At 31.0% G+C, this 26,903-nt stretch overlaps 1 protein-coding gene across 12 annotated transcripts in view; it reads left to right on the top strand.

The window, feature by feature from the left end:
- Positions 1 to 26,903, top strand: part of LOC143234940 (FAD synthase-like) — a 98,193-nt gene that overhangs the window by 58,699 nt on the left and 12,591 nt on the right. For 10 of the 12 annotated variants that reach the window (XR_013018868.1, XR_013018867.1, XR_013018866.1 and 7 more), the window contains exons 10-12: positions 1,416 to 1,514; positions 9,991 to 10,112; positions 23,783 to 23,924. Coding sequence is in view for 3 of the 12 variants with exons in the window: in XM_076472634.1 (XP_076328749.1) it covers positions 1,416 to 1,514; positions 9,991 to 10,112; positions 23,783 to 23,924 (363 nt within the window). In the remaining 9 variants the exon portion in view is untranslated. Of the gene's footprint in view, positions 1 to 1,415; positions 1,515 to 9,990; positions 10,113 to 14,188; positions 14,349 to 23,782; positions 23,925 to 26,903 lie in introns of all 12 variants that reach the window. The other 2 variants (XR_013018869.1, XM_076472636.1) reach the window with 2 other exon arrangements.

Genomic DNA, 26,903 nt, shown 5'->3' with positions numbered 1-26,903 from the left:
GGATTTTTTAAAATATTGCATTATAAAATTAAGAAGTTAAAACATATACTATTACAATATAGATTATTAGTTACAGTTTTATGCTATACTAATGGTATAATATTTAAAAAAAGTAGTTTAATAAAATCTTCAATGTAAGTCACTAAAACCTCGTGAAATATGTGGTAAATGATGACCAGCCAGATAGGGTTTAACTGAATTTAGGTTTCAGTTTTACATTTTGATTAATTATGTATTATGTGTGTCTTAAAAAGCATGTTTGAATGATTTAATTATTTTTTTATATAAGTTTAACTTGTTTCCTCAACTGTGAATGGTTATAAAAGATATGGCATGTATAAACACCATATTATTTCAGCAATAGGGTGTCTGCTGAAATACCTTCATATAGCCCCACAGGTATCAGTTTATATATGGGCACAAATTGTAATGGTTGAAGAATTAGAAAGAAAAAAATTAAAATACTGTAAGTACAAAGATAAAGACGTGAAATTACACATATAAAAAAAGACTATTCTAGTGGATTTCTGTGAAGAGCTGAAAGGTAATTACATAATTCCACTTGTTAATTTTAAACATTTCATTGCACTGCATATTGTTGATAATAGATAGAGTTAGTGATATAGCAGAGAAAATGGAACATAAGATATAAATATTTGCCTTAAGCTTTTGATATTCATTTATGAGGTTTTAGACATTATAATAAAACATGAAACTTTAAGATACAAAATACTGTTTTTATACTTCACCTAAAAACCACCTTGCAAGTGAACTGTTCAGAGTGTGAGTGCTTATGATTACATTAAATAATTGTTTTTATTAGAAATAGTAGAAATGCTTAATTTAAAATATGTAAATTGAATATGTAAAATAGTTGAAATAATCAAATGTAGTATAATCAGAAATATTAACTTTGATTAGCTGAAACTTTCATGATTTGTGATAGTTTATTAACATGAATAACTTTGAATTAATTAAAAATAAGTGGTGGTAATTTGATTACTTGGAAAATTGGAATGATGGAAAACATTGAATAACAAGAAATGCTAATTTGGGTTAGTTGATTATTTTATGTGATAAAACAATTATGGATTTCAAGCCAATGCTACTTCTATATGCTTCTGGCATGAAATTTCTAAGGAGCATTGTTTGTTTAGAATTAAGCACAAAGCTGCAAGTACAGCTGTAAAGCAATAAAACCAAATGAAACCAGATTTGAAAAGTTTGTTATTTTTAGCTTTAAGATTAAATATTGTATAATTGCCTAGAAAGAAAAAAAAGGTGGTGATTCAGATTTAGTTCATATGTTTAAACTTTTCATTTTACTCTATGTTGCTGATATTGCTACAGTTAGTGTTTACAGTTACTTACTTTTCAATCATTGATAAATATGTGAATGTATATTTGTATTTTAGGCACTACCCTAAATCTGGAGAAAGGCTTCTTGCTGTTTACATTAGGGATCGAATACCATTCCCTCAGGTGGAATTGTTTATTCAGGAATCTGTAAAGAGGTCTGAAGATTTTTTAACCTAGATTTTTCTTTACAAGGGTTGACATTTTAGATATCTTCAACTTGAGGTCATCAAACTTTTGCAAACAAAAGGGTCTTATGTAGACATGTCATAATAATTTGTATTGTCAAAATGTGTGTTTAATACTGGTTTTGAATAATATGTTAAATTACTGCTAGAATATCTTTACAAGAAATATTTTATAGGCAGTGGTGAAGGTTTTAAAGAAGTTAATAACTTGAAAATGTTTTGATAGTGAAGGATGTTGGTTATAAACAAACTATAAAGTAACTATCAAAAACAAGAAACAGTTCTGCTGGCTAAATATGTGTAACTAAACATTGTGTATATGTGTGTTTCTATACGTATATTTATGGATTATCATTTTATTTTTATGTGATTTTTTTAAATAATTATATGTTCTGTACAAATATCTTTAAATTAAAACAACAGTAGCAAAATTTGTGAAAGCATTTAATTAATATTTATTTGATGTATTATGAGAAAATGTGCAACCAGTTTTGATACTAATGTAATTAATTCCATGTACTTTATATAAAATTTTATTATATGCACTTCAGTTTATATAAATTATGGAAGCATGGGTATCCCATGATGACAAAGAAATCCACTTGAAGTAAAAATGTATTCTAAAAATGGCTGGTGTGCATATTAAAAACAATGTTTCAATCTTCTTAGGTCATTTTAAAGTTTACAGTGTGTGTGTATGTAATATATATTCACTGAGACCTGTGGAAAAATACCAAAAATTTGAGTTATGTGATGTCAGCATTATTAATAAATCCTAGACAAGAATGTAATTGCAAACATAAAATGCGAATCGTACATTTTTGTCCAGCCAAACTTATCATAACTAGCACTTTTAAAACAATCCATATTCAACACTTCTATCTTAAAAAGAAACTAAACAATCATTAAATTTTAAGTTACAAAATAAAATAAATAACAATATAATGAAACAGCCTTGTATGTCTAACATATACTATTTATTATTTTACAGTTTGTTTTTTTATTTCATGGTCTTTTTTACAAATGCAGAATATTAGTATATTCAATTGAAATTTTCCCTCAACTACTATAAATAGTGATTTTTTAAATTTGTTTTTAATTTCTTTATGGCCTATTGATAGAATTAACACAGTAACCAAAAGTACTTAAAGCAAGTTGTGGCAATTTCATCTAACTCTTTGCAATGGTTATTAACTTGTACGTTAATCTAAATGTAATTATTAATTAGTAGCATCTTTTGTGAGAACCAGATCCTAATTACTAGTTAGCTCTGAAATGCTACTACCCTAAAACTATCTTGACCCTGGTTTGCTTTCTAAATATTGCTAACAACATTTTCACTAACAGCACACCATTATTTTATATCTCTTCATTTTTCCATAATTTCAGAACAGGTTCTGATCATCTGACTATCCATCCACCAGTCATACTAAGGTATCTAGGTTCCTCTACTATTCTAGCACAATCCTCACTTTCTCGATTGGCATTCTAATGTACAAGTGTTTTAACTCATTTCCCATGTGACTACAAAATTTTGATTAATCGCAAATTTATAACAGTTTCAACTTTATAAGTTTTTACTTGTGATTGGTTTCTAAACTTCTGTTTGTTTTGGAAATGTTTCTGCTTTCTAAATTGCAGTTTGTTTCATATTAATTCCAGATTTAACATGATTAATGATGAAATAAATTCCTTGTTAGTAGACAATGGTTTTTACAAAGACAAGTCCCATGGTAGATAACATCTGCTAGGGTAGCAAGGCTTTTGTCTGCAAGGAGTTTGTGTTCTACATTTACCCAACAATTTCTTCTTTTCTTGTTACAAGTTTTGGTGAGGAAGGATAAAACTACTTTGTCGAAATATTTTTATTTGGCACTGTCCATCTGTTACTACACCTCCATGTAATCTGTTGGGTTAGATGTTCTTCTTCTTCCCAGGAGGTCTGTGGTAAGTTTTTTCAGTATATATTCCTCACTCCCAGTAGGTATACCCATGTTTAATGAATTTATGTGTACTTGTGTGGATGGCCTTGTTTTTTGCACTAGAAAATTTAGTTCTTTCATGGCTTCCCTGCTCAGTATTTAGTAAGTTATATTTTTATAATTATCTTACTATACAAGTTACTCTGATTTTGTTTTATTTTTGGCATATATATATCATTACTGTTTGGGTGATTTACATTAAGCTAATTTTGTGTTATTTGTACTTCTTTTCACTGTTTATGTTATTTAGTTTGTATGTTCTTTTTTCTTTATGACTAGATTTCAGTAAAAACTTTTATTATTAACTGGGTACCTTTTTTATTTTCATGTTTTTCTTTTGTGTCCTTTGTGTTATAAGTTCTTTGGATGAAATTGTATGTTTTATATCTAAGGGTCTTTTATTTTCTATGTTTTTTATTAGTTTTGTATTTTTTGTGTCCACTAAACTGGGATTTTACATCCATATTTTGTTGTCTGCAAAAGCAGAGGAGATTGGAGACCCATCATAAATCTGTTCCAGCTGTATACATATCTGGAGGTACCTTGCTTCATTATGGAGCTCAACATTTCTCTTTGATGGTTTTCGTTTTGTTTTTTTCTGTGAGGTTTTGGATGACTAAATTTGATGTAATGGCTGCCTATCTTCATATTCTAATTGTCCTACTGACATGCTGTTTTCTTTGTTTTGTCCAGAAGGGTTCTGTCTTCCAGTTCTGGACACTGTAATTTAATCATTCTTCAGCTCCATATGTATTTAATCAAGTAATACAGTCTTTTGCTCATTATCGCCACTCACTGAGTCTTCAAACTCTCCATTACAAGAATGACTTCCCACGTCTAGTTAGTCACTTATACCCACTTATGTTTTTGAGTAGTTGCTCGGGTGGAGCTTCTTATCAAATTGGAGAAGTTCTTTTCTATTCCAATGCAATGTTTTATTCATTTGGGGGTTCCCATCTTTGTCAGACCAAGTATTCTCTACTTTAGTTCCAGAATATGGCCCCAGTTAGTAAAGCTCCACCTTCTTTCTCTTTGCATTAGATGTTTTATCTCTTTTGGTGATGTGGAATTCCTTTGATCAGGGAAACATGTATTCCCTTCAATGGATGCTTCTCAGCAAGTAGAAATTCTCCAATGATCCCTTGGATCTTGACATTACCCTTCCATCTGGGACCAGGACTGTCCTTGCTTCATGGTTCAACACGGATTTAATCACAGTGGGGGTTTATATTCCTCTGCATCATCCCTAGTCTCATCTGTTCACAAATGCTTATTTGGTGGATTGGCGGTGAGCTTCTTGACTACCAAGAGTATATTTTGGGTCATTGGTCAGTCAAGTTGGCTATTCTCCATATCCAGTTTGGCAATTTGTTGGGCTGTGTATTATTTTATTCTGCTCCTTCAGCCACCAAGCTTTAACAGCTCTTGTGTGTTCACTATAAAACTTCTTTTTTTACATGCCTGGATAGTTGTTATTACTGTTATTTTCTGGAACTGGCAGGAAAATAAGACAGTATTGATTTGATTTCTTTTCACTTTTGTTTTCTTGGAGCCTGGAGTTCCATTTTTATGGAATTCAAACTTAAATAAGGCTATTTCTCATTGGATAAAATTACCCCTTTGGTGTCTCAACAAAAAGGCCTGCATAAAAGATGGGGTAACCTTAGGTATGTTTTTGATGCCTATTCTACACTAACAATGCAGTATAAACATAAAAAAGTAAAGGCCAACAGGAAATTAAGCTCTAAAAATATTAAAATGTGTTGACAGTTCATTAGGTGGTCTTAGTATTATACATTCGTGTGGGTGAATTTTTAATCCCATTGAAGATAATAAATAACTTCAAATAAAAGTTAATTGTGGCATTTCAGTGAACATCATAAAAAAGTATTATTGGTGCCAGGCATTATATTTGTTAATGGAAGAGCACTTGGATTAAGTTTAGTGAGATTCCTTAAATTCTATGTTAAGAAAATCATGACAGTGTAAACTTTTAATTCAGTAAAGTGTCTCATTGATTGTTCCAAGTGCTTTGGTGTGATGTTCAGTGGTGGCTTCTTTGCTGTTGTCAGGGTTTTGTGTAGTAAGTGGGCTAAGGATTCTTGTAGAGTAGATATCTGTGACTTGTTGGCAATAAATTTGGCAACAAATGGACAGCATACATTCCACAGGTTTTAAAATAATATATTCAAAATAAGTTAAACTTAGTTACAAAAATTCTTTATACCTTGAATGTCACAGTTATATCTTAACTTTTAAGTGTCAGCCATTATCAATTGATGATACCATCTACAACAGTCTTGCTATTTAAAGGTTAAACACTAAACAGTTCTCTCTCTTTTTTTTTTTAAGATGTTCACTCAGGATAATTCAGTTACTTTAGATTCTAAATGGCAAGATGAAATATTCCTCTCCACTCTTATCACAATAGTATTGGTGAATAATTCACTTACCTTACCTTGTAGGTTACTGTAATTATATCCTTAACTTCAAATAATTGTCTTCTTTGCACCAAAGATTATACAGGTAGGCTCCATTACTTTAGAACTATTTTTGATAAAACAAATCATTCTGTTTATCTGTATTAAACTCTGAAATTCACTTTACAATATCACTTGTTATAACTATTCACTCACACACTGGCTAACTTTACATTTTCCAACTGAACTTTGCTTCTGTAGTTTTCTATTCTTATTACTAACTTGTACTCACAAGCCACTTATACAACTACCCTATTTACCAAAGTTTTGAAAACTAATAAAGGTTTGAGTAAAGTAGCATCAACAGTGTTAATTAAATCTCAATCTCAATGACAGTGAATCACAAACACAATGTATGACTCTTACAGAGTTAAGTAACCAAGCTTGTCATAACTACTGCCTTTAACTCCCTTGTTATGAAAAACTAAAGTGTCATTAAATATAAACTTGCAAAATAAATAAATTATAAATTAGTTATACTTAAAAGTCTTGCATTTCCAACAGTTGTCAAGATTACTTTAAAAAGTAATAGTGAATTTGTATTCACTTTTGTAGCAAATTAAAGGTGATTTAGGTTTGCCTCATTAATGTTGGCTTCTCAGTTGTGAGTGTGGTTTTTGGCTTGAATGAGCAGAGCTAATGAATGTGAATTACAGCAAGTTGGAAAGAGAAAACAAGACCAACAGAGGTTAGAAACTAGGAAGATAATAGAGATACAATACTTGGTAATATCTGTTTATTTACAATAGCCAAAGAAGTAGTCTATATGACAAATTGGAATAATACTAAAAGAATATATGTACCATACATAAAAAAATTAGATAAAAAAAGCCTTTTACATCCATTTAGCTGATAACACATGCAGTTATATTATCATAGAAGTCAGCAAAACCTGGATACCCTTTTTCAAAACACAAAAATAATAAGTTGGATAATTTTAACACTAGTATTGAATGACCTATCACACCAAATTTGTTTTTTTTCCTTAAAATGGACACTTGGTGTTTCACTTTATAAAGTTTCAGTTGATTTAAATAATAAATTATATTCAAATTATCTAAACCATTTAAAACTTTGTACTTTCAGTTATGGTTTACATGCTAGTGAAATGCTCCTGAAAAAAAACTGTAAAGTCTTAAACTGTAATGTGCATTACAGAAATTAAGGAAAAAGTTTAATAATTTATCACACTTCTCAGGAAAGCCAAAGTTTCAACCCTGGCTTCAGTTAACACAAAATTAATTTTTTTCCAAGACTTCTATGAAAATGGCAGAATATGAGCAGCAGGAGTGTAGGATAAAACTAGTTAGTAACTATTATCTAATTATATTAAAAGAAAGTTACTAAATAGTAATTATATGAGTGATTATGTAGACTATTGACCACAAAAAGCATAGCTTAAAAAATACTAGATGATGACTTTTAAATGTTTAAAAATATTTGTTCCAATAGGAGTTAAATTACTGTGTAAATGTATTTAAGTTGAAAAGCATTTTAAACATTAAAGTAATACATACTTAAATATAAATAATTTTAATAAATTTTATTTTATTTTATTAATATTTCATTTTAATAAATAAATAATATAAATACATTTAAATAATTAAAACATAAAAGCATTATTTTTATATGAACTTATCTTTTTTCATGCTGTTTTTAATAATAAATTAATTCCATTTTCTTTAGATTCTTTTTCTTACACTTTTCTTTTAGTGTGGGATTTTATTTGTCAAAAGTACCAGTTACTTGTATGTGCTGCAAGAAATAATTTATTAGCTGTGTGAAGGAATTAAAATAGGATGTATGTTAAAAGGTAATCTCCTTCATACACTCAGAATATATTACGTATCTTACTGTAAGGGATGTAGCATGTATGTCAGTATTTGTGTATGCAACCAAAACTTGTGTGCCATCTATTTAAAGGCACCACAAAAAAATTCAAATTTGATATTCAAGAGTGAGACAATTATAAAAATAACTGGTATGTGCAAGAACCATTTCTTTGTAGCAAAACATAATTTTAAATAAAAGTACTCTCTTCCCAACAAAAACATAACTTTCATTAAGACTGTATGTGGAGATTTGATTGTATTTTGATCAATTTAGTTTTTATGTGTAGTACTAAGAAACTAGAATTATTTAAATAAAACCTTATATTTTCAGTAAATGCCAACGCTTTAATACATGAAACACTACAGCTTATATCAATAAAATTTATGAAAATTTTGAGATCTGGACATTGAATCATTTTAATGCAGTGAGTTGTATGTGACTAAAGAGCACATAACTGTTTAGATAATGTCCACTTTTCTTGATGTCTTCCATCAGGTATGAGTATTATGATTATTAATTACTAGCACAAACAGCATTCCATATGGTGGAATTTCTGTTAATATATTTTACTTAGGTGTCAAAATGTTTTAAAGTATTTATTGACATCATAATTTTATGTGGAAATTTTGAATGTAAAAGTATATTTATCTTTTGAGATGGTGCACACATTTATCCCTTTTGACATGGATACAGCTTTATTACACTTTTCTGCATAAGTCACTGTGTTATATTCAAAATTTAATTAAATGCTTTTACTATCAATGTACATGAATAATATTAAAATTATAATCTATGTTATGATTTATAGTTTCATATTATCTGAGTTTGAAGTTCTTGAATTTCAAAAGAAACCTTTAAAAATACTACTTAAAACTTCTGATATATCGTCACATGGCCCACAAGCTCTGAAAATTCTCTACTTCGACACTTTATATTTTCAGTAACATAATTTCAGTCATGTAAATGTATGTGATAAGACATTTACTAAACTAGTTGACACATGTATTTCAATGTTCTCTGGATGAATGCAGTTGAAACAAGTAATAAATTTTGTCAACTCCTGACTGATACCACATCCACCTTCATTGGAAAGAGCTCATTTTATGCTATAATCCAACAATGGTTATTTTGAAACTGACATGGGGTATATGTAACTGCTCTAATATTGTTGGCTGCATAATCAACAATCAACTATTTTATAGTTAGAGATACAGTTAAATTTGTCTTTTATATTTTATTTAATTTTATATTATTTATACTTTAAAATACATAATTTAAATGTTTAAACATTTTTAAACATGCATCTTACTTTGGATCAGTTCTCAAGACTCACTTAGTATATAGTGGATGAAAATTTTGCCAAAAGGTTGCACATCTCTGCCAGAGATACTGTAATATGCTCAAGAGCACTTTTGACTAGTGTTGAGATGAATAATAAAAGGTAAACCACAAAAAAGAAAGAGAAAGCATTAAAAAAGACCTGAAATTACAAATATAACCAAATGAAGATCTCTACAAAAAATTAAGAAGTATTTACTTTTTTTCTGTTTCCTAATTTTAGGCCCTTTTTTTGCATTGTACCTTGATGATTATAGCTAGAGTTAGCAATATAATAGAGAAAATGTGTAAAATGAAATATAAACATATATTTTTAAGAAACTTTTGATATTCATTTAGGAGGTTTTGTAAATTATGCAAATGAAATAGTAAAACTATAAGATGAAAATAGTATTTTTATACTTAATATGAAAATCACCTTATACTCAAACTATTCAAACTTTGAGTGCCAGTAACTACTATAGATAAATAACATTTTTGTTATGAAAACATAATTAGTATAATCTCATTCATTGTATGCAAGATACTTATGAACTTTAATAAACTATTTCTAGGTTTTTGTAGATATCTCAGAATACCATATGTATTGTTGCATAAACGTCTTTTTTTCAGATGAATAAATGTGAAACACCTGCCTTTTATGAAAGGGTTAATGACAATTTAAAATTAACACTTTTTTTATGCATATGTATATATCATTGTATTAAGATCTTTGATATAATCCTAATTTTACTGCTTGTAAGAAGATTATTTCAGGTTTCTGAAGGATTCTAATACCCATTTTAGAAACTAAAAATGTGTTTTGTTTGAAAGGTACAACTTAGACTTGTTGATCCTTGATGGTCAGATGAGAACAGAACTACAACACATGGTTATGGAAAGACCAAATATCCGTGCTATTTTTATGGGAACAAGACGTTCTGATCCAGGAGGAGGTAATAATTTCAGTTATGTTTCTTTTATAAAAGAAACAAGATTTAAGTTTTCCTAAAGTCTGCTATATTATTGAATCTGAATGTAAGAGGGTAGTAAAGCATCAATCAAGATAATTATTAATGGTTGCTGGAGTTTCTAAGTGACCATTGTCTAATTAAGGTTAAGCATTTATTCACATGATGATTTGGTGAATGAATATTTCTTATTTTACAGCAATGATTCAATCTAAGTGCAAATAAATACAAACTAGTCATAACATATTATAATTATAAAAGACTATTCCCATAACTGGTTATTTGTTTCAAGGAAATTAAAATAGATCTAAAGCCATTCCTGGATAAAATTTTACCTTCCCAATGTTTATATTATTTGATATGTAAAAAACTGTTGTTTTTTCACATAAATTTGTTGTTTGTTTGTTAGAATAGATGTGTAAAGCATAGACATGAATGTTTCTGTAAAGTACACCAAGTGATCATTTTCTTGAAAGATTTTTTTAAATTTTGTTATTTATGATAACATAAGATTTATATACATAATGAAACATGAATATCCCAGTTTTTACCAGTATCAGTGTAAAATATTTTTTTAGATTTATATCATTGTACAAAGTAATAGTGATTTTAGTGATATTCATATATATCCTTTCCAACACAAAAATCATTATCTCACAGACTGTAACACAAATTAATATTCTAAGATGGCACATAAAATACAAAAACTAAAAGGATAAGTGAAACATTATAGCATCTACACAAGTAGGAATTTTACTCAAATTATTTAAACAAAAGTATTCACAAGAACAGTAGGAATATCTTTTATGAAACTTGCATAAAATACTGGTATTTAACCACTCTTTTATTATTGAATAGCTACCATCTGTTATATCAACACTTGTAGCAGGGTTATTACTTCAAGGAAATACACTCCATGCATTTGTATTTTCACCTGGTCCATGTAAAAATGTGAAGGTCAAGTAATGGCAATGTGGGACAGCTTGAATAGGCAACTTTCTACATGATTTACATTGTCAGCAGAACAGTTGGTAAATAAATGATTTGGGGTTATAGTTTGCATTTTGAACTATCTTTCTCCATACAGATCATGTGTCAAGGGCCATGTTATCATTTTTATTGATTTGTTTTATTGAACTACTGTTTCATGAATTTATTAAGTTTGGGACCAAACTGTAAATTGTAATTCAAGTTTCCATATTTTACATTATCTAATTTCTTAATTTAAAAGTATGTATTAAAAACACACCTGAACATCAATTTTTGTGTGTCGTGATATGTTGAATGCAGCACTGGATGTTTGGGATGTCAAGATACAAAGTCTACAGCTTTTTACAAAATAGGAACTCAAATTTCTGATACTGAAAAGCTAGAACATAGAATAAGAACCTCCTGCCTTTGCTATTTGCTGAGATGTTGTTCATGTACTAAATCAAACACAGTGACCCTGCTCACATCTTTCTATTGGAAATGGTCCCTTATATACACTTACTTCTATGTACAATACTGTGTAAAAGTGCTAAAACAAAGTCAAAAATTAGAGTTAATGCTATTTTAAAGCACAATGGTAGATACATCAAAATGTTATTAATTTTCAGTGAAAGTGAGTTCAGCAAATAGTTAATATTTTGTGTGTCCTTATTTTGCTCCAATAACTGCAGACAGTCTTTTTGACAATGTTATGACATATTTAATCAAATTCGTTTTTGGGATTTTACTCCAAATGTCTCTGATACACTTCCATACAATTTCTTCAGAAGTAATTTTTTGATTTTTCAAGTTTTTGATCTATCAAATCCCAGATCTGCTCAATTGGGTTGAGACTGGGGCTCTATGGGGGCTATTGCATCATTTGAATGACTCTACCAGCTTCATTCTTAGCTAAGTAACTTCTACATAGGTTGTGTGAGTGTTTGGGGTCATTATCTTCTTGGTAGTAGAATCCTATACCAGTAACACACAAACCACTGAGCATACCATGACAGATCATTATCTGCTGGTCCATTATTCCATAAATTTTGCAATTGTCTCCCATTGCTTCAGCAGAAAAACACCCCCAAATCACCACACTACTTTCCATATTTTTTTCATGGTATGTGCTTTACATTGAGGTACTTTTCACCTTTCTTCTGATACACACACAACCTATGCTTTGAAACCGGTATTTTGGACTTGAACTTATCCATACATAACTCCATTTTCAAGTCATCAACAGTCCAGTTTTTGTACTTTTCAGCAAATTTCAGTCTTTTGACAGTATTTGGAGATTGAAGTAAAGGTTTTTTAACTGCAACACAAACAATTATTCCATTCTTGTTGAGTCTTCTTGATGCTGTAGATCTGGGCATTTTTCTATCATTTGGTAGATGGTCGTTCATCTCATGCTTGAAATAGTGACAGTCTTCCTTCTGTCCCGAAGGCTGCATAAAGAAAGATACATAGTATCAGTGTTATTGAATTTAGATTTACTTGTCTCGGAATTGTGATCTAGGGTGTACTTGACAATGTTTGGGGAGCATTTCAGTAATTTGTTGATGTGTCCAATCAGGATCATGTAAAGCTTTTATGCGAACTCTGTGCTCTACAAACTATCCTCTTTGCCTTTTAGACTGTAACATGACAACAAAATATATAGTTTTAAATACTGTTTATCAAAGTTTATTTGTGGAATGCTATTGTATTGATTTCTTCTAGAATCTACAGGTACCACATACTAACTCCTTGCTAGCTTATTTCTGTATAGCTAAGACACTGCATGAGGTCCAGTGACAGCTATTTCAGACCCTAAATTTGGTCAAAATGTTCATTCGTGCAGAACCCTTATGACATGCCCTTGGTACAAATATATGAGAATTCTAGAGAATGATAAGTATTCTCACTCTGGTTCATTTATTTGGCAACAAGGATCAGTAAAGCATTGCTATAAATGTTGAGATTTACATTCTATAAAAACTTGGAAGAATTAGCCCCATAAATTGGAAACAAAGACAAAAATATTCTTTTGTTCTAACACTTTTGCACTGTACTATATGACATAAATAACCTGTCAGAAGTTTATAATGTCTATCAAGTTGTTTTCTTAACCATTTGCAGACATAATGGCATCAGTTTCTTCTTTTGAGACAAACTTTTATACTGGTAATTGGAGCCTTTATCCTGTTTAAAATTTCATACATTTTAAACCCAAAAAAGAGCTTAATTAATAAACTTGATAAATTGTAATGGAATTCTATGGTATCAATACAGTAAATTATGATTTTTTTGGTTATTCAAATATATGAATGAAACCTCAAACAAATTATTTCACATTCTCCATGCATGAAATTCCTTAAAGCTTAGCAACCTACAACAAGCAGTAACTGAGTTCACAGGTCATAGCTAGAAGAGATAATTATTTACATTAATTCATTATTGATTTTCTGTTCTATACTTTGAGAAAAATAATTTAAACACTTATTTTAAATAATGATGATACATATACATATGTAATTTATTATAACATAAATGTGATGTCATTTTACAAAATACTACTCCATTGAAACACAGCCAAGACAGGTGACTTTCTGAAAGGTCAGTTTTATATTCTTTGATATGATAACATGAATGCATATGTGCCATGTCATCCAAACTTCTATAATGTTAGCCACCAATGGCTGAAATGTCAGAGTAATAAGTGTGTGTGTGTGTGTGTGTGTGTGTAAATGTATAATGTTATGACATTTAAGCTATTTAGATTAAATATTTGTTTTTTATTAATAATTTATATTCATTCTAGAAAGAAAAAAGCATTTGTATTTATTTTCTAACTTTTTATAGTGGTTACAAGATATGTCAAATCTACCAAATATGTACAGAGATTATGATTTGATAATAGAAATAACAGGTAAAATATAAAGTTTTTCTTATAAAAGGAACATTTGTTAATTGTCTGGAGGTTATAAAAATTTCCCATATAAAATTTGAAAATTTTTTGATGCATAGAAATGTTTTTAATCTTAATATACTCTGCAATGTGGGGACCTCCCAGAGAAGGTTCTGTATTTTCAGTTTACCTCCTCTAGGATCGGAACATCCACCCATGTGTTTTTTGTGTGTGGAAACCATTGAAGAAGAGGAGCAGATTCTGATGGTTGAGGGGTCTAACTATGTTCTCACAAAACCTTGGTGTTGCTGCAGTGTCCTTGTATGGCATTGTAGTGCATACCTTCATAGGACTCCATGGTGAGTGGTGTGAGTAGGCACTGAAATTTCCTCTATTTATTGTGGATACTCCAATCCGTAAAAAAAAAGTAAAACAGTAACTGATAGGTACAGTTACGACAGACAGTGTTCGTACTCCTGCGATGTGAGTAGTTTTTTCCTCATAACTTAAAAAGTATCATGATTAGGATAATGAAAGTATAGTATATTATAAATATTATACTAACACACATATACATAAATGTTTATGTAAATTCAACAACAAATAACAAAACATAAGAGGGGCAGAAAGTGTTTGTGCATCTACTTTAATGGTCAATTGTGTAGCTATTCAGGTGAATTACTTGGCACAATCTCTCCTCATAGCCCTCTATGATCGTTTGACAGCACTCAACTGGTATTTTCTTCCATTCTTCTTTACAGAAGGCCTCCAACTCTTTCAAGTTTTTCGGATGACGCTGATGAACCCTGGTCTTCAACTCATGCCCAACGTTTTCAATTGGGTTGAGATCGGGTGACTGCGATGGCCACTCCAGAATGCTTATATGGTTGCTCTGCAACCAGGATTACACATATTTTGATGTGTGCTTAGGGTCATTGTCGTGCTGAAAGATCCAACGACACCCAAGCCGCACGTTTCAAGCATCCTTCTTGATATAAGTGCCTAATATATCAGCGCACTTTTCTTTTTTCATGATTCCATTGATGCGGTGAAGGCTGCCTACACCAGAAGAGCTGAAGGAACCCCATAGCATGATTGAACCACCTCCATGTTTAACTGTAGGGATGATGTTCTTTGGAAGATTTCGTTTGTCCTTCTTACGGAAAATATTGTGAACATCATTGTGACCTAAAAGCTCGAGTTTAGTCTCATTTGACCAAAGAATACTGTTCCAATAGGTAAAGGGTTTATCTACATGCTTTCTTGCATACTTCAATCATGCTTCTAAATGAACAGACTTTAAATATGGAGTTCTATGAGGATGGCATGCTTTGAACCCAGAAGAGCATAACATGTTTGTAACTGTAGAGGTGCTTACTTCAGCCCCAGTTTCCCTTACCAGTTTCTGTATGTCATTACGTTTTAAATGTTGGTTTCTACTAACTTCTCTGAGAACCTTCCTCTTGGTTCTCTCTAGAATTTTGGTGGGGCGCCTGGAACGAGGGAGGTTAGCAGTTGATCCTGTAAGCTTAAACTTGGCAATTATGCTTTGAACAGTAGATTTCGGCAAATTAAGTTGTGTATCAATTCTGAAAAGAGGCACACGAGACTTGTATTTTACAATAATTTGTTTTTTTAAATCACTGGACAGTTGTTTCCTGTTTGCCATGATGACCAAGCAAATAATGACAGAGACGACACTAAATTGCTGGAAGTACATTTTTTGCTGGCTAAATTCCAATAATTATGAACCCAGTGTCTATTTCTGGAATGGTATAGTGTAGTTTATTTGCCAAACTAAAGAAGTTATTTTTCGGGAATATCAGTTTTTTTACACATTCTGAACTGTACAAACACTTTCTGCTCCTCCTATTTTTGGTTATTTATTTATAAACAGTTTATTTGTCATTTAATTTACATAAAAATTTATGTAAATGTGTGTTAGTATAGTATTTATAATATACTATACTTCTATTAGCCTAATCGTGATACTTTTTAAGTTATGAGCAAAAAAACACACTTTCTGTCGTAACTGTAAATGACTACCACCACCATCAGATCTTGTACCTTGAATTTTAATCCTTCATTCCTTGTGTGACATATTTTTAAGGCAAATATTTTCCTCAGAGGGGCTTACTGGCCCTCTCAAGTCTATCAAGAAGCTACATTCTGAGGACATCTTGGTGGCAACATCTACCCCAAAACACAGTGAACTCCTCCTGAATTCTAATGCTGTTCATTCTTTCCCTAAGTGGGTGGAGGAGAAAGAGGTACAGCCTTTAAAAATAATTAACAGTATTTCTTACCCTGAGACTCAGATGTTATTGTCCCCATTTCCATCTCAGACATCTGCTGCTGCACTGCGTATCACTGCTACAGGAGTGCAGATAGATATTTCCGTGCCTCCGTCAGATCGTTCTCAAACCATGTGAAGAATCTTTTGCCCTATATGGATAAGGGAATTGACAAGTCAACATCTACTCCTGCCTGTGTCGCCACCATTCCTTTCAGTGACTGTCTGGGTCCACTTCCTTCAGCCTCAACTTTTAGCATCTGCTCAGGTCCATCTTCTTTGCCCTGATAAGTAGAATGATTACTTATTCATATTTGCTGTCACTGCACTGGAATCTCCATCTACTGACAGAGACCTGCCCACTTGACCAAGGGTTTCTGAAACCTGCTGATACAATCACCTTTCAGCAGTTTTCTTTGTACCTGAGTGACAGGTTGTGTAATGGACAAGTGAATGGAGGGGTGGCACTGCTGGTCTATCAGCATGTACTCACCCTGTCTTCACAGCTCAATGCACCCTTGGAGGTTGTCCATGTTATCTTGAGTCATATCATTACTGTTTTGTCTCTCTAACTGTCTCTTGGTGAGATTTATGATCAATCATACCTTGATGCTGTCATTATTCAGTTGCCATCTTCTTTTTTAATCCTGGGAGACATTAATGGATATAATATCCTCTAAAGTGGTGCTTATAATGCTGGAAGAGGTTGCTACATAGAGTATATGCTCTTGGATCACAACCTTTCTCTTTTTTAACACTGGATTTTATAATTATTTTCATGCACTTCGTAGGCCCGGCATGGCCAGATGGGTTAAGGCATTTGACTCATAATATGAGCGTCACAGGTTCGAATCACAGGACGAAAACTACTGTTTTTCATCTATTAACTACTGCCAGTAAAGCCTTTACAACTGAAAAGTTACCTGACTACTATAAGTATGACACTTGTAACAAATTCATTCCACACGAACCGAAGTTAAGGATAAACAACAAAACGGGGCCCGGCACGGCAAGGTGGTTAAGGCGTTCGACTCCTAATCTGAGGGTCGCGGGTTCGAATCTCTGTCACACCAAGCATGCTCACCCTTTTAGCCGGGGGGGGCATTATAATGTGACAGTCAATCCCACTATTCATTGGTAAAAGTCTTACACTGCTAAATTAGGGACGGCTAGCACAGATAGCCCTCGAGTAGCTTTGCGTGAAACTCAGAAACAAACAAATCATGAATCTAGTCTGTCTTTTACTGCCATTAATTTTCTATATGCTCCCCTTCAGTTTTATCTTGGTTTTCTTAGAAGGTTAACTGTGGCCCACAGGACAGCAATCATTTTCCTATAATTTTAAGAGAGATTGGCCATGGTCGATCCCACCCATTATTCTTCTGATTGTTTTTTACCAGATGTGACAGTAGAACTTATTTCCTGATGTTTGGATCCAGGCTATTGTGCTTCCTTTCTCTAAACCTGGAAAGAATCCCAAAATTCCTTTTAACTATCTTCCAGTTACTTTGACTAACTGTATATGTAAGGTCGTAGAGAGAATGATTAATGCTTGTCTTGTTTGATTCTTCCACTGTTTGCAACTTTCTTTGGCAGTATGCCATTAAACTTTGATGCTGGCTACAGCATCTTACATGGGGTTTTATCTTCCTTCCTCAATGAGCTATACTCTTTTGGAATTGCCAGTCTGCCATTCTTCCCTTTGGTGTTCCTATCCAAGTGCAGCTGGTTGTGTTGGGTGTATCACTATCACTGGATAATGTTGCTGCCTCCACTTATCAGCCCATTCAACTATGGGTTGTCATCAACCCACTTGTGATCTTTCTTTGAGTCATCTGAGGAAGAGAAGTAGGTCAAATATACTATAAAAACCACAATGGATTGTCTCCTGCCAAGGAATCAGTAAAAAGGTTTAGGAAAAGGGTAGCCATGCATAGCTTGTGTTTAAAAAATAATAATTGGCAATGGAGATTCCAGCAAATACAAGAAGACTGCAGAAGGAGTTTTCTGTGGATGCTATGTAGTGAAACTTGAATGTACAAATCATTCAGTTTGACTCTGTATAAAGACACTTTTCACTTTGTAGTAGAATCAGCTGAGTATGACAAATTTTTAATGAAGGATAGATACCTCAACTGGAGCAATGTGCTAATGGTGCCATCAGGTACAATGTTGAACAAAATAAGTGTTTCACAATTACAAAATAATTTAAGAAATGAGCCCTATCATATTTTTGTTTCTCAAAGGCAATGTAAATCATACTTTTGTAAAAGTTTGGAAACATTGAATTAGCAACAAAGTTTATACTGACTTATTCATTCACCAATATATCCACAAATTATGTCAGCTGTAGAAAGTCTTATTTCCTCATCATAGATGAAACAAACAGTGCAGTAAGGGTTTACATGCATATAAGTATATCATAAGGTTCATTGAGAAAAAGCAAATTAGTTGATCAAAAAAGAGGATTGTATCTTCAATGCTTTTTTGGTGCTGGTTTGTCTTACCAACTTGGGCCTCTATGTTGTAACATGGAAAAAGTTATATTATTGCTATTAAAAAAATGTGACACGATGGAAAAACAGTAAGAAATTTTTGACAGTTATTGATATGTGATGCCAGAAATATGGAAAAGACAAAGAGAAAATCATTTTTTGGCTTGCTCCAATTGTGGTGATGCAGTTAATTACTGATTGCACTGTCATAAATCTGATGTCAGGAAGACTGAAATGAAGTTGAAGTTTTTATCAAATATTCAAGTGACTAATGAAAAATATAAAGGAACAGAGAGAGAAGCAAAAGACCAGGCTGATAATTTCAAATGAATGGAAAACATAAGATACTATCTTACCACTTCTGATTTTGGAATTTTTTATAAAATGAAAGAAACAGCCTTTTTGCACAAGAAAGTAAAAGAGTTCTTTATTTGTCCAACATTGTAACTAAAGCAACAGAATATTATAAACTAAAGTAGGAGAATGCTATATAACATTATGAAAATTTTAGAGAAAATACTGTTGAATTAAGACTTTTTTTTTTTAACAATGAGAAATGTTTGCTGTACCATGAACAAATAGAACAAATTAGACTTGAAGAATAATCATCATTTCCATTATCAGGTTTAAAATCAGCCGAATATTAGGAGAAGACACTTCTGTGATTTCATAATATGTACATATGAAAGTCTAAGTATAGAAAAGATAGTCAGAGAGGAAGAATTTTGGGAAGTAGAAATTTTTCCATCTTCAGAATTTGCTACCTGAAATTCCTGATTCTTGTGTGCCTAAAAACATAAAAATCAAGTCAATGAAGCCATGTATGTAAACAAATTAAATTAATAAAAACTTGTTTAGAAACATAATCAATATATGATTCAAATTTGTTTTTAAGTTAAGTTGCAGCTCATATACCACATAATATTAATATAGTGTTACTTATTTACAGCTCATAAAACTTAGTTTATGTAATTTTTTTATTATACATATCATAGGAAGTATGTCTTTTGGACAAGGTAGCTTTCTTTTTCTTTGTTGACACAAATAATTCTTAATATTTATTGGTTAGTGCCATGATATAGACAGATATAATCTCTGTTTTTGTAGACCAAATGGAAGACGAAACAACAAATACACCATTGTATAAAATACAATAATCAAAAGAAAGTATAGTCTATTTAAATTTCAACCACACAGTTTCATTGCATAGAATTACATCGAGTAGAAAATAATCTTGTAATGAGCTAGTTTCTCCTTTCATATGTTTTTCTTTATGCAATTATTTGTATTCTAGGAATCAGGTTTATAACATCGAGGCTACTTTTTTCAGTAAAAAAACTTATTACATTTCAACAAAATGTCATACCTCTAAGTACATCTCAAATCAAACATAACTTGCAAGAACATAAGTATAAGATGAGAAGTGACATAATAAATAAATAATAAAAACATGACCATAACTCTAATAAACATAGAAACATTATCTCATAATTGGCAAGATAAAAAAACATCAAACATTAGAAAAAATATCACTATAGTAATCACAAAAGATATTTTATTAGAAATTATATACTCATTTATAGGTTTTTATAATTCAAATGTTGAAGGACAAGACTATGTTGAACTTGAAGAGTAAAAGGACTAAATTTTCCATGATTTTATATATTTTTGTATGTATGTGCACATACGTATGTGCATTTACTTCGTGGGCTGGGCCTGTCACCTTATGAATATTGCTGCCCAGTAAGCTTCCAGTTTGCCCTGCCCAGTTTCTGATATATTGATAGATATCTACTATTTTCTGGACAAAAGTGCTAGCAGAAAACATTTCAAAGAAACAAGAAAAATTATACAACTTGTTAACACAAGATGGCTATCACTTGGGGTGTGCCTCAACAGAATATTGGACATGTGGAAGCCATTGGAGAAGTATTTTCACTGTGAAAAGGAAAAACTAGATTTAAAAGGATCTAAACATGCAGCTCAGTCAGGCAGCAAGACTTTAACAGTCAAGACATCCTCTCAGCCACACAGGGACACAGGACAACAGTCTTCAAAAGCAGACAAAGAAACATTTGATATAACTCAATATATGTTTAGGTAGTCTGACCTTGAACTAAAGAAGAGACAATCAATGAAAAAAGATAAGAAAACGAAAGCTATCAAGGAAGTAACCAAGAAAAGTTATGTGCAGAGCAAGTTAGATAAGTTAACAGTTTTTTTGGACAACAAAATGAACTTCTTATTTTGTTTTTTCTTCAGTCTGCAATTCCTCTATTTGAGCAAGCCAATTTGATATTGCAAAGAGAAGAACTTTGCATACACATTATGCATAGAACTCTGATTACACAAGTTAAAAAATATACTTGTCAGATACATCAAGCCAGAATATCTTGAAGGCAACATCACTGAACTTGACTACAACAATGAATCCTTACACAAATCTGATGAGGCAGTTTCTATTGGAAATGCTGCCAAGGAATACATTGTTAAATATGAAAAGGACCTGGACCTGATCAGCTTCTACACCAGTGTCAAGAAATACTATATTGCAGCTACAAATTACATGATGAAACATTTCCCTCTAAATGATGAAGTTCTGATTCACGCAGAGGTTGCTGATCCAAAACTGAAAGTCTGCAAAGATTTCTCTTCTCTACGCTTCTTCACAGACAGGAATCATGTCCTTGCCAATACACATGAGCACAACACTATTGACAAGTTGGAAGGACAATATTTGAACTATCAAATTGATACTTTCTCAGAAACTGTCCTTCAGTTGAATGTTGACAAGTTTTGGGATTCAGCTGTCTACAGTTAAGGATGGAAATGGCAACCAGAAGTTTGACATTCTAATGCTGACAATGAAAGGATATTTAGTTTAGTGACTAAAAACAAAAGCAAGTTCAGACCAAACTTGAGCACCTCAGTTTTGAGCAGTATTATAACACACAAGATGTGTATGCAGTCAAATGGACAATGTTGTTATAACTCTCAGCCATCCAGAGACATTCTCATGAAAGCAAAGGCTGCAACAGCTGCAAAACTATTACAATAAGTGTCATAAACATGATATAAACTAGTCCTTGCACAAAGGCTTTTTCTGCTTACTGTTTGTGCATGTTCAATTTAATGTTATTTTATTAGTATGTTTGTTAACTCTGAACTAAATAAAAGACATAATTTCAAAAGAATTTTTTTGAATTTATTTATTAAATGCACAAGACAGAGTCATAAATGAGCAATCTATAGCAGTAATAAATAATAATAGTTATAATAATATAATAATAAACAGAGACATTGGTCAGGCCTAGTAGCCGCAAATGATAAAGGGCTCTGTCTACAATCATTACGCTCAGTCATTTGAAATAGTTGGCATCTCTGCAGTAGTATATTCGAGAAAGCATTATAACCAATGGTGCTATAATGAGACAGTACTCTTGTGATTAATAATGAGTGGAACATTTTGATCAATGTACCCTGGTCTAAGGAAACCATAAAGGCATTTGATTTTGAAAGTTTGGCAAAAGGTCTTGAACTTTTTTATTAACCCTCTAATATTGGGTGGGGCAAATGTGTTCATGTCACAATATTTTACAGAGTTACATTTAAAATTTAATTAAGCAGTTTTATTTCTAATATATGTTAATAAACTTCGAATCAAAATCTAGTTTATAATTCAAATGTTAATATTATACAACTTTAATTTCAAAATAAGATATACAAATAAATTGTCATTCTACACTTCTTTTTATCATTTGACACTTAAAGTTGCCATTTTAGATATTATGAAATTATAAATTTTTGAAGCAAAAGTGACAGGAACAACTTAAGTTAATATAGCAAAAGTACTTTTTCCCAGTGATGAGAAAAGTGCAAGTTAATCTATCATTTTGTATTATTTCATGGACTTTAAAAAAGCTACGTTGCACTCTTTATTTCCCTCAGAGCCAGCTCTGACCTACATGTATCATCCACTGTGAAGACTAATTGTTGGATATGTCAGTAATGTTAAAAGTTACTCAGCAATAACATACGATAAATGTATACTCTTTTCTTTAAGTTATGTCACATTTTGAATGTTGAGTTTTGCCTGTTTGCACAAATATACAAGGTTGTATAGATATTCAAAACTCATTATGTAAATTTATAATCTAGTCTTCTTGATTTATTGATTGTATACAAGAAAGTCAAACCCACAGTTACATCCTGTCTTTCAGAAAATTTCAGTAATATTTTCTGACATTTAATGTTGGACTTTTTTATAAACAGTAGAAAGAGAAGATTTTATCTTAATTTATTATAGGGCTTGCTCATTCATTGAATTAATTAGCCTACAGTTTCATTGTTGCTGCAGAGAACATCTTGACCATCAATTGGAATTATTTTGACAACTTATAGCTTAAAATTATAGTAGTTTTAGGATCTTATATTTTCAGTACATGTTGATAATTAGAAATTATTTTATGCACTGCCATCATTGTTTTAAAAAAAAGGGTTAAATTTTGTCAGGAGTATGAGAGCTAAAAATGAACTCAGGTGTGAATAATGAATTTCTTATTTTTATGTATATTTTTTATTTATTATTATAAAGTTACTAAAATAAAAGAAAGGCGTTAGATCTCTACATCAGAAACTATATTTAACCACTTTATGTGATATGAAATCTTTAATATAATCATTAAACTGTTGGTCCATTGTATAATACATAATAATGAATTTAAACTGCAGATGCCTATTTTTAACTCCACCTAATGTAATTCTAAGTAACAGTTTGTGTAAATAATGTCTACATTATTTCCAGCTTTGTTTCCTTACTTTCTTTTTTATTATTATCCCTATTTGCAGGTTTTTAATTCCTAATTTGTTAATTATCTTGTTTGTGTATGCATGTGGAGATAATAAGATACATTTTTGTGTGATAATGGGAATTTGGGTATACCTTAATGGTGTCTTTAGTATAACAAAAGTAAGCTAGAACTCTTCTACTTTTGTTTTTTTCTAGACACCATGGACTACTTCTGTTTGACTGATCCAGACTGGCCTCGTGTTGTTCGTGTTCTACCCCTGCTAAACTGGAGATACAATGAAGTATGGAATTTTCTGAGACATCTTTTTGTGCCTTATTGTTCATTATATGATCATGGGTAAGTGTTTGAATCTGAAAGTCATAATAAAGAAAATAAGTTATAATTTTGTTACTACATAAATGTACTGAATCTGTGACATTATATGAAGCTAGTAATTAGTGTTTGTGTGTTTCATAAGTGTTAAGGGTATACTCTATTATTTTTTTAATTTTACTTTCATTAACAGTTGAGGACAAAATGATGCATTATGTATGATGTATTATCTCTTTATTATTAGATATTTATTTGAAAAAATATTTTATATTGTTAGTTTGTATATGAATGTAGGACTAGTCTAATTTTTTTTTTAGCTGGTTAAGCCATCTGAGATATTTTTAGGTTTATGGTAAGAAATATTACTAACAGTGAAGCAACTCAGTTGGTGAAACATTACAATAGCATTTTTATAAGTAGGAATGTGAGAACAGTTAATTTAATTAGCTGTAACTCTTTACTGCTTTGATTTTTAATTTTAATCAAATTAGGTAGTTTGCTTTGATAGAAATTTCATATTAATATGTTACACTTACAAATACTTCATATTTCACGTGTTAGTGAATGTAGTTATACATATAGTAGCCATATAAGTCACATAAAGTATTGTAAAAATTTATAAATTTGTTTAAATTACATGTTATAACTTCTTATTTTTATCATACTTGAAACTAATATATTTTATGGTTCTACAATAATGATGAGAATATATCTTTACTTAGGTATATTTAGAAATATTTTAAAACATTTTTTATGGGCCTTCTTTATTTAGCTAATATTCTTGTAAATAGGATGTAAGAAGTTAAAAAATGTGTGTTAATTCTCACCTTGGGTTAAAATTACATACCACATTAACTATTACATAGAGGCCATACTCATTTTGTCAAGATTTTGTGCCATTTTTCTTCCTTGGTCTGTGAGTCGTACTAAAGTGAAGTGGTTGCACAGAGTTTTGTACAAGTTATTATGAGCATTTTCTCAAATATATTTTATAAGAATGATCACTGACAAAGATGAACTGTGGTGTTTCTTGAAAGTGTGGCATACATACAATTCTGCAATCTCTTATCCTGAGAAGATGTGCTCTTATTCACTCCAACAGCCAGAGTAAACTGTAGTCAAAACTAAAAAGCTGACCTATATAAGGAATATATTCTAGTGCATCTGTAAAAACTAAAGATTGCTGTCCTTTGTGTTACACTTATGTGTTTTTCCTTCAATGTGTCCAGTTTGTTCTTTCATAATTAACTTTCTTTTAACATATCTGAAAACAATAAAAATCTCATTATTGTATCTCTTGTAAGCTGAAGGTTTAAATTAGAATGGATAGGACTGTAACCAATTAGTTTTATGATAAGACAAAGATAAATTAGTTAATATGGGAGCAAGTGGTGGGAACATGGCCACAACATCAATTTGATCATATCTCTTATTATTAAATATAAAATGAGATTCTTTGGTTGTTATTCCAGATAATGTTATGCAAAGTCATGCATTTGTTATTGTTCCAACTATGTTCAGTGTTGCAGTTGTGTTCTAGTAGGGATGATTTTTCTTGGTAAAGAGTTCAGATGACACATTAATATTCCTTTACCCTTTGCTTTATTGTTGATCTGTCCAATATACACTATACCTCAAGAGCATGAAATTTTCAAGCTAATGTTCATCTGTTTTGTCTTGGTGTTTATTTTAGCATGTTTCTTAAGTTTTGTCAGATATGAATTGCACTTGGATGTTGAACGTTTTACATACCCTTTTTAATTTGTAACTTTGTTTCAGAATGATGGTGATTAGGGCTTTTGTCTGAGAAGTGAATGATTTATTGTTCTCTATTTAATTGAATGAAGCTGCTGAGATAACCATGAGTTTGAAAGACTTTTTAGAAACAATATTTTTTGTTTTAAAATTTGTTTTCAGCAAAAGATATTGATGGCTTGTTAAAAAAAATAATTATAATGATTTTTGTAATGGATTATGAATGGTTAAATTTGAAATGTAGATATCTGTTGTTGTGAGTAGGTATTTTTTGTAGAACAGTGTAGTGAGGTGATATTCATGTTGATGAAAGAAGATGTCTCAAAATGATAAGGTACTATTTTCTGCACATTGAGCTAGATATTTTTACTGAACATAATGAAGATTTTGAGGAACCTTCTGTATTGTATCTAGAGTATGAAGCCAAATGACAGCATGTAGGTCATTAAGATCATCTAAAACTTTGGAGTCTCCAAATGAAAATACTTTTTACAGATAATTATGATTTAAGGTTACATTTTTTGTTCTGTGTCTTCACATGATGATTAGCTGAAATACATTAAAATGTGTGTCTATAATCCTCCAAGAGTCAGTAAATTTCAATAAGGCAGTTTTTAAACTTTTTATTCATAGTAAGATACAATGGTTCACTACTGTACAACAGCAATATTTTTGAGATTAAATGGCCCATAAAGTATAAAGTGAACTAATTGAAGGCCTTGTGCAGAAACAAGCACAAGTTATAAGGTTAAAGTATAGATATACTTTTTACTTGACAACTAGTTTGTCTACATTTAACTAACTTAAAATAGAGTTAAGTTAGTAGACTATGAGAATTATTTCCTTAAAAACATTGTTGAGTGTTCAACAAACTTTAATATGCATGACTCTTAACAGTCTTGTTTGCACATTATCATGTCATCTGGCATGTCAATAAGCACACTGTAGCAGATACATTTCACAAAAATAATAATAACAGAAATGTTTAGATGTTGTTCTAACTAGTGTACTAAGTTATTAAATTTGTGTTATAGTTAATGTACAGATAACATCTATTGAACTTAAACTCAGTTATGTTAAATTTTAAAATTCATTTTAAACCATTTTGCCTTTCATAAGATCATTTTATCGTAATGGAAACATTTAATAATTTAATTAACTGTTGTAATTTTTTTATTTTTGCTCTTAGCTGGTAAAAGAATCTTGTTTTAATCTATTACATTATTATGTATAAATAGCTTAAAAGAA

This window comes from Tachypleus tridentatus, chromosome 12 (assembly GCF_004210375.1).
Source record: "Tachypleus tridentatus isolate NWPU-2018 chromosome 12, ASM421037v1, whole genome shotgun sequence".
NCBI classification, from domain to species: Eukaryota; Metazoa; Arthropoda; class Merostomata; order Xiphosura; family Limulidae; genus Tachypleus; species Tachypleus tridentatus.
This window is presented reverse-complemented; position numbering and strand designations above follow the sequence as displayed.